We start from the raw sequence: 9,016 nt of genomic DNA on the forward strand, positions 1-9,016 counted from the left end.
AGAGTTTCTCAATTATTATGGCATCACCCATGAGTTCTCCGCGGCTTATACTCCCAAGCAAAATGGAGTAGTGGAGAGAAATAATCAAACACTCATTAAGATTGTATGGATCATATTTAATGAGTACAAAACCTCAATGCAATTTTGGGCGAACGCCATCAACAAAGGACCGTATGATCTCAGCAGCATCTCTCTTCATGTCTCTCTCATCTGACTTGTCGAATAGGGGATAGATGAGAATTTACTAAAAGTCAGAGCTCCATACCTTATCCACTATAATCCATTGTACCCCTTTGGTATATCAGGTCGCCGCATCGCCATTGCCATCCAAAAATTCGATGCTCCACACTGAGCCCATACGTGGAGTGGTGCAAATTAAAGGAGCTCGGCATTTATCCGAACCCTTCCGTATCACCTTTTTCCGGTCAAATTGCTCGAAGATCATCCTGTCGGTGCACATTTCCATGGCTATATATGCAAGGTTCCCCTATGTCCAGCCCAAAGCAAGCCAGCACAGCTCAAAGTCAAAGCCTCGTACCCGAGAATTGAGCTCTCTAGCACTAGCACTGAAGATCGGGCCAGCTTGATGGAGCAAGTGACGAAGCTAGCGGGGCAGCGGGCCGTGGTGATCTTCGGCACGAGCTCCTGCTGCATGTGCCACACGGTGACGAGCCTCCTCCGGGATCTCGGGGCAAACCCCACGGTGGTGGAACTGGACGAGGACCCTTGGGGGAAGGAGATGGAGAAGGCGCTGGCGCGGCTCATCGGACGGAACCCTGCCGTGCCGGCGGTGTTCATCGGCGGCAGGCTCGTCGGATGCACCGACAAGGTCATGTCCCTTCACCTCAGCGGCAAACTGGTCCCGCTGCTTCGTAATGCAGGTGCTGTCTGGGTGTAGTCCAGGGAGGGCTTTGTAGATATTCGGCTTTGATGCATTGGGCGCCAGAGAATAATGTAATGTGTACGTGCTCAGTTATCCTTTCCTGTATTTGGGGACGATGGAGACTAAGGAAACCATGCAGGTATTTTTACTGTTGATGGGAGTGCCTGTCCTATCAAAGTGTTACACATTATAAAAGCAAATTGCGAGAGAACTTTCATTCTATTTCTGAACTGTCAAGCGAGTACGAAGAACATCAGAAGTAAAAAAAAAAATTACATCCAAGTTCGTAGACCACCTAACGACGACTACAAGTGCGCGCTGAAGATGCACCGCCGTCATCGCCACTCCCTCATCGGTGTCAGGCAAACCTTGTTGTAGTAGACCGTCGAAAAATCGTCATGCTAAGCCTCATAGTTACGCATTATAATTAGTGGTGTCTCAAATCAAACTTTGTTATATTTTATCAAAATTATAATAAATACAAACAGTACCAAATAAATATAATATGATAATATATTACATGATGAATCTAATGATATATAATAGGTATGGTGAATGGTGATATTTTTTATGTAACCTTGCTCAAACTTCAAAAAAATGACTTAAGACAACACTATTATGTGAAGTAAAAAAGGACTTTTTTTTCTTTTCATACCAAACCAGGCGGGTACATGAACTTTAAACTTCAACTTTCAAAATTTCAACTTTTGGTATTGTACTTTCCAAATTTAAAACTTTTGAAAATTTGAACTTATAAAATTATTGAACTTTCAAAATTGTGATGAACTTTGCACAGAAAGGAAATATATGAAAAACGCATGTGTGGGCCTCACCATGAAACTCTTCCTTGCGCTAATGCAACTCCTTGAAAAAGGAGTGGCCGCCTCACATGATGACCCCCTACGGAGGCCCCCTAGAATACGGGAAATACATAGGGGGCTATTCCTCTTTTGTTCTTCTGGTTTCTAGTTGGTTTTCCCTGGAAAAAAAAGTCCTTAAAAAATATCCACGAATCTTAAAAATGATTATGTATTTTAAAAGTGTTCTGGAATTCAAGTATGTTCATCAATTTTAAAAATATTCACAAATTTTAAAAATGTTCATGTATTTTAAACAATGTTGCCGAGTTATAAAAAATATTCATGTACTCCTAAAATTGTTCTAATTTTGTTACATGTTTATGTTTTTAAGATGTAAAACAAAAATATGAAAGTAAGAAGAAAAAAAGAAATTAGCAGAAGAAAGACCGCAGAAAATAGACAGATCAGAACAAAAAACAAAAAGAATTACTCTAAAACTGCATCTCGATGTATTTAAGATGTCCAGCCCATGAACGGTCGCTCTGTTCGTTTGGGTGACATCTTGTTGTAATAAAAGAGGGATGATTAGAAATTTCCCCTTTTACACGAGCAGTTGGTTCGCTTCATTCGTATTTATTAATTATATCAGCAGATCCCTTGATAGGGTTGCTCATGGGGCAGTTTACGTGACAAGGATTAGATTGGATGTACATGAGACTAGATAGCAACTCAAGTTGAGCTCGAAGCTCAACATTCTCCTTTAAAATGGATGCTTCACAAGTAATAGAGTAAGTATCCCAAGCATCATCATTAACAACAATAGGAGAGGACACCTTGGCAAGATCTTTTAAGTAAGAAGCTTCAAGTTGAGCATGAGACTCGGTGAGTTTGATGAGCTCACCCTTGATGACCCTTGAGCCATTTTCGAGGTGCTCAAAATCCTCAAGGAGTCTAGCAAGAGAAACTTCAAGCCTCGCATTTTTAGTTTTGAAATCATTGGCCACCTCGAGTGCTCCATCATGAGATTCCTTTATTCTAAATAATTCTAGAGCAAACGTCTCCTCAAGAGATTTGGATGTGGTTTGTTCTTGTTCAAGAGCTTGAGATAGCTCTGCGATCTCATTTGCGTAATCACGCTCATGAGCTTCCATTTTCTCAATGGTGACCTCATGCTCCTCTAGATGAGATTCCAACTCAATGTATTTATTTCCTTCAATGGCAATAGACATGATTTCCATGAAGTTGGAACGAGCAAATTTATTTTTGTGAAGAGCTTTAAAAATCATTTCCCCCTTAGTTTTTAAGGAGGCAACATTATCATTCTCTTCATCATAATCAACATTATCATCACTCTTGCCATCATCACAAGATATATTGGGATTCAAAGTGGAAGATACCTTTGAAGCCTTGTCCATAAGGCAAAATGCAATAGATGATGATGTAGGATCCGTTGAAGCACCATTCAAGACCAGATCTTGTTCCATGGGGTGTTGGCTTTCCTCTACATTGTTAGCACAACAATTCGAGGACATATATGCATTTTTATCATGGCAACAAGACATTGTAAACATATCATCATGAGATTTAGTCATGCAATTTCTACATGATATGCAAGGACTATCAACACAAGCATGTGAAACAGTTGGAGTGCTCGAAGTGTTCAAGCCCAAAGAAGGAGCAGTGCAATAAGATAGTGATGAAGGATCATCCACAATAAACATACTATCGTCATTGCACTGACCAACACTACTCACCATATTATTACCTTGTGGCAAACCACATGTAGGTGAAGTAGAAGAAGTTGAGAAGACTATACGGCCGGATGTGGAGGGAGAACAATCATCTCCACAAAACTTGGACACGCCATATTTATCTTGAAGCTTTGTTCACAACTCATGAAAATCCCGGAACGGCATGAGTTGAAATATAACTATATTGCTCAAAGCATCAAAAAGCACATTAGAAGCTTGAGCATTGAGATAAGAGTTTTTCTCATCCTCTAAAGATAATCTTTGGGCATCCTTTGGAGGAGAAAAACCTATATCTACAATTCGCTCTAAATTTGGGTCCATGACCCTAAAGAGATTAAGTATGCGAATTACCCAAACATCAAAATTTGTGCCATCGAAACTAAGAGTGTCAGAGAATCCTAAACCCCTAGTCGACATCCTTACTCTCTAGACGGTTAAGCCCTATAAAGAGAGACGAGGCTAGAGGGGGGTGAATAGGCGTTTTAAAATAATTACGGTTTAGGCTTGAACAAATGCGGAATAAACCTAGTGGTTAATTTGTCAAGCACAAAACCTACAACAACTAGGCTCACCTATGTGCACCAACAACTTATGCTAAGCAAGATAAACTACTAGGTGATAGCAAGATATATGACAAGAAACAATATGGCTATCACAAAGTAAAGTGCATAAGTAAAGAGCTTGGGTAAGAGATAACCGAGGCACACGGAGACGATGATGTATCCCGAAGTTCACACCCTTGCGGATGCTAATCTCCGTTTGGAGCGGTGTGGAGGCACAATGCTCCCCAAAAAGCCACTAGGGCCAACGTAATCTCCTCACGCCCTCGCACAATGCAAGATGCCGTGATTCCACTAAGGGACCCTTGAGGGCGGTCACCGAACCCATACACTTTGGCAACCCTTGGGGGCGGTCACCGGACCCATACACTTTGGCAACCCTTGGGGCGTTCACCGAACCCGTACACTTTGGCAACCCTTGGGGGCGGTCACCGGTACCCGTCAAATAGCTCGGGGCAATCTCCACAACCTAATTGGAGACCGCGATGCTTGCCCGGAGCTCTACACCACAATGATTGAGCTCCGAACAACACCAACCGTCTAGGGCGCCAAGGCACCCAAGAGGAACAAGCTCTAGGGTGCCCAAACACCCAAGAGTAATAAGCTTCTCAAACTTTACTTCCACGTATCACCGTGGAGAACTCAAACCGATGCACCAAATGCAATGGCAAGGGCACACGGAGTGCCCAAGTCCTTCTCTCTCAAATCCCACCGAAGCAACTAATGCTAGGGAGAAAAATGAGAGGAAGAACAAGAAGGAGAACACCAAGAACTCCAAGATCTAGATCCAAGGGGTTCCCCTCACATAGAGGAGAAAGTGATTGGTGGAAATGTGGATCTAGATCTCCTCTCTCTTTTCCCTCAAAAACTAGCAAGAATCCATGGAGGGATTGAGAGTTAGCAAGCTCGAAGAAGGTCAACAATGGGGGAAGAACACGAGCTCGAGAGATAAAGTTCATTGGGGAAGAAGACCCCCTTTTATAGGTGGGGAAAAATCCAACCGTTATGCTCACAGCCCGCACAGAGCGGTACTACCGCTCCAAGGAGCGGTACTACCGCTAGGGCGGTAGTACCCCTTTGAAACACAACAACGAGGAGGCAAAAAAGCCAGAAGAACCGTCGGAGCGGTAGTACCGCTTGACCTCACGGTACTACCGCTAGGGGTAGCGGTACTACTGCTTGCGAGCGGTACTAAAAAATTACATCCGTGCCTACCACCGCTGGACTTGTGACGAGTTTTTGGTCCCGAGCGGAAGTAGCCACGGAAGTAGCCGCGGTAGTACTGCTCCAAGCGGTAGTACCGCTCCCAAGAGCGGTAGTAAAAAATTACGTCCGCTCCTGTCTGCGGTAGTACCGCTGCAGCCTTTTCAGAACACCAAAACTGACACAACTTCTGCAAACGGACTTTGAATTCGACGAAACCAAGTTTGTTGGAAAGCTAGCGACAAGGGCGAACACAATCTTGATAGAAATACCAATAAGAAGCAAATGAGAAAAAGGCCCAAAAGAAAATGGTGAGAACCCTTCCTTGGATATGACCGGTAAAACCTCCAACACCGAAAACATCATAGAAGACGCATGCAAACTCCGTTTTCGATGAACTCAAGCTTGTCATCAAGATGACCATAAGCTATAAGACTCACAAAGAGAACCAAACAAGAACCAAGAAACATGATGCAAGGATGCAATGGTTTGAGCTCTCGATGAACGATACGATCAAGCTACTCACTTGAGAGCCCCCCTTGATAGTACGGCTATCGATCCTATAACCCGGTCTCCCAACTACCACCATGAGACCGGTAAAATAGAAAACCTATCAAGGGCAAACCTTTTCCTTGCACATGATCTACTTGAGCTAGATGATGACGATCTTGTCCTCCTCAAGATGGACCATCTTTCTTGATTGCGTTGGGTCGATGGAGACTAGATGATTGCTCCCCCATACTCCACTATGGGTGAGCCACTCTTCTGCACATCTTCACAAGTCCATTGTCACCACAATGGACGGCAAGCTTCAAGCATTTGATCTGATGCTTCACTTGAATTTGCACACCGCAACCTAACCCCACAAAGAACTCTCACGAAGACCATGGGTTAGTACACAAAGCATAATGGACAATGCTTACCATACCATGGGATCACTTGATCCCTCTGTACATCTTGTACGCTTTGTGTGTTGATCAACTTGATTCACTCTTGACTTAGTCTTGATCAACCTTGATTCTTTCCAACTCTCTTCATTTGGATGATGTCTTGAAGGTAAACATGAATGATCAAACAATCTTTTTCTTCAAGACACGCTTGCAATAAGCTCAACTCTCAAATGACCAATCTTTGGATAATTCCTTGAATAGCACCTTGGTCGACACAAACTCTCCTTGAAACCAACACATGTACTCCAAGAAAAGCCTATGGACAAAAACTTCAAATATAACTCAAGGCAACCATTAGTCCATAGAGATTGTCATCAATTACCAAAACCAAACATGGGGGCACCGCATGTTCTTCCAATCTCCCCCATTTTAGTAATTGATGACAATCACTTTCAAGAGAGTTTATATAAGAAATTATGCATCACCATGCAATGCAACAACCAATGATGCATGCGTATGAGATGCAAATGCTTAGGAACAAAACCAAAGCAAGGAGAAAACTCTAAAGAGTTCTCCACAAAACTCTCTGAAACCTCCACAAAACTCTCTGAAACTTCTCCCCTATTGGCATTGATTGCCAAAATGGGCGAAAAGCTTAGAAGGCCTCTATAGATTGAGTTCCTCCATAAGTTGTGTATTTCTCAACAAGAGAGTGGAATGCAATACACATATCCAACGGTAAATACTTGGAGGAAGACAAACTATATTGAGGCCCAAAGATTGCAAAAGAAAGATATGCCACAAAGACATACCAAAGAGATACACAAGCAATCAAGCAATAGAAAAAATACCAATTGAAGCAAGCAATCAATGGATATCAATTGAACCAACTAGACCAAATATCCTATGATCCACAAGAAAAAAGGATATTATGATATGAGCATAGGAGTGTTCTAAAGAAACTAGAGAGGCTCCCCATGATTTGTGCACACATAAGAATATTTGTATTTGGATACAAAGTGCACAAAATAGTTTCATAGCTCCCCCAAAATCAATAGAAACTTACAACAAGTGCAAGTGAGCATATAGGAAACCAAGCCTAGTACTTGCAACAAACACATGGTTGAGCAACAAGTAAAAGAGGCAACTTAAGAATGGGCTCAACCAAAATTATGTGTGTGAGTCAAGGCAATGCACTTGATAAGACTAATGTATGGATGAGCATTAAGCATAAATAAAGTCTTGAAAGAATGAGGCACACGGTGCAAGGCCTATCATTCCCACACACAACTAGCAAATGGGTTCACAAGCTTACTAATAAGCATATAAAGAACCTATGCTTGTGACAACCCGTGGTGAAGATAGAGGATGAAAGCCTCATCAAGACGAGGGATACCAATTAAGATGGCAAAAGCCTCGTAAAGATAAGCATGAGGAAAATAATCTTCACCACACAAGAGTGCATCAAGATGCAACGATATAAGACACGCACTCAAGGAAAAAGCTTTCACGGAGCCACCAAAGAAATAACATAAGAAAGATAAGGTGGGCGTGAAAGAAAGGATATCAACTAGATATGCAACTTCTCTCAAGTGTATAAGATTCTAGGTAGACGAAATCATGATGATATATATCTACAAAGAAGGATGTACACCCGAAATAGTTACAACACGAGGAAATAGATATCCAAAGGGAGATCATACATATACCAATAAGATATTTGCTTGGAAGCATAGCACATGGCTAGATATGGTCTTATTATATATAAATGAAGTCCACACACGAACAACAAAGACATCACAACTAGCAACAAGAGATCATTGTTGGGATGCTTTGAGAAAGGAAACAAGTATCACAAGAATGAATGAATACCATGCCAAGATGTAACCTATGAGGTTGAATGCAAGAAAAGAATGCACGAACAGATATTGTTACCGAGATATCATTGGAAGGATGTAGTAGATACCAATTAAAGGTAGATAGTAGTTCATTGATCATCCTAGTTTGACTCCAATAAGCACATGGTGACACCACCTTCCTTGTGAGTGAGCCAAGCATCCAATGCATCTCCAATTGTTCCTAGAACAACAACACAAACAAAATGGTACCCAAACTCATTGGGACCAAAGAGTTAGAAACACCAATATACATAGGACGAACTCCACATAGATATGTGCATATAGATAAGGAAATGAATTTCATGCACATCTCATCCAATTTGAGACTTGGTGGTGTTTCCCCTATATATTGGGTCGAAGAAAGAAAGCATGCCAAAGATACTACATGAAGTTAATATGCATGCTCAAGACTTTCAAGAACCAATACCAAATGACAAAGAAAATACCTAGTGAAGAAAGGATACCAAATGAATAAATCATCACTTGGAGGATATCATTAAATGATACATCAAGGAATGAGATATCCATTGATACCCACTAAATAAAAGATATCAAACCCCCAAAAGAGAGGATGGTTCCAAACAAACCAAGCTCTCTACAAAGTCTCATGATGGCACAAAGTACCCAAAAGAAACGACTTGCCTTCCATCGACACACACTTGATAAGGATCACAAGATGAGTGTTCTATAGAAAATAGGATAGCTCCCCCAAGGCTTGTGCATTATAGAGAAATTGCATTTGAATACAAAATACACAAGGTGGGATCACCACTTTCACTATATCTAGAAAACACTAGACAAGATCAAGAAATAAACAAGATCCACAAGTGGTATGGAAGACAAAGGGAGCTGATACAATCCTAGGCAAGAGATAAAGCAAATAAAAGAAAAGGCCAATGTAAAGATGATCAATAATTTCTACAACAAATAAGTGAGTACCAATTGTCAAAAGACAAGAAGTATTTGGAAATAATTCCCGGTGGTAGATAACAAGGATATCCGACATCATCTTCACACCAAACAAAAAGAAA

At 41.5% G+C, this 9,016-nt stretch overlaps 1 protein-coding gene across 1 annotated transcript; it reads left to right on the forward strand.

The window, feature by feature from the left end:
* Positions 1 to 514: 514 nt before the first annotated feature.
* On the forward strand, positions 515 to 1,038 carry LOC123106509 (glutaredoxin-C1-like). Its single transcript, XM_044528658.1, has one exon. The coding sequence runs from the start codon at positions 587 to 589 to the stop codon at positions 896 to 898; it is 312 nt and encodes a 103-aa protein (XP_044384593.1). The 5' UTR covers positions 515 to 586; the 3' UTR covers positions 899 to 1,038.
* The last annotated feature ends 7,978 nt before the right edge of the window (positions 1,039 to 9,016 follow it).

This window comes from Triticum aestivum, chromosome 5A (assembly GCF_018294505.1).
Source record: "Triticum aestivum cultivar Chinese Spring chromosome 5A, IWGSC CS RefSeq v2.1, whole genome shotgun sequence".
Classification (NCBI taxonomy): Eukaryota; Viridiplantae; Streptophyta; class Magnoliopsida; order Poales; family Poaceae; genus Triticum; species Triticum aestivum.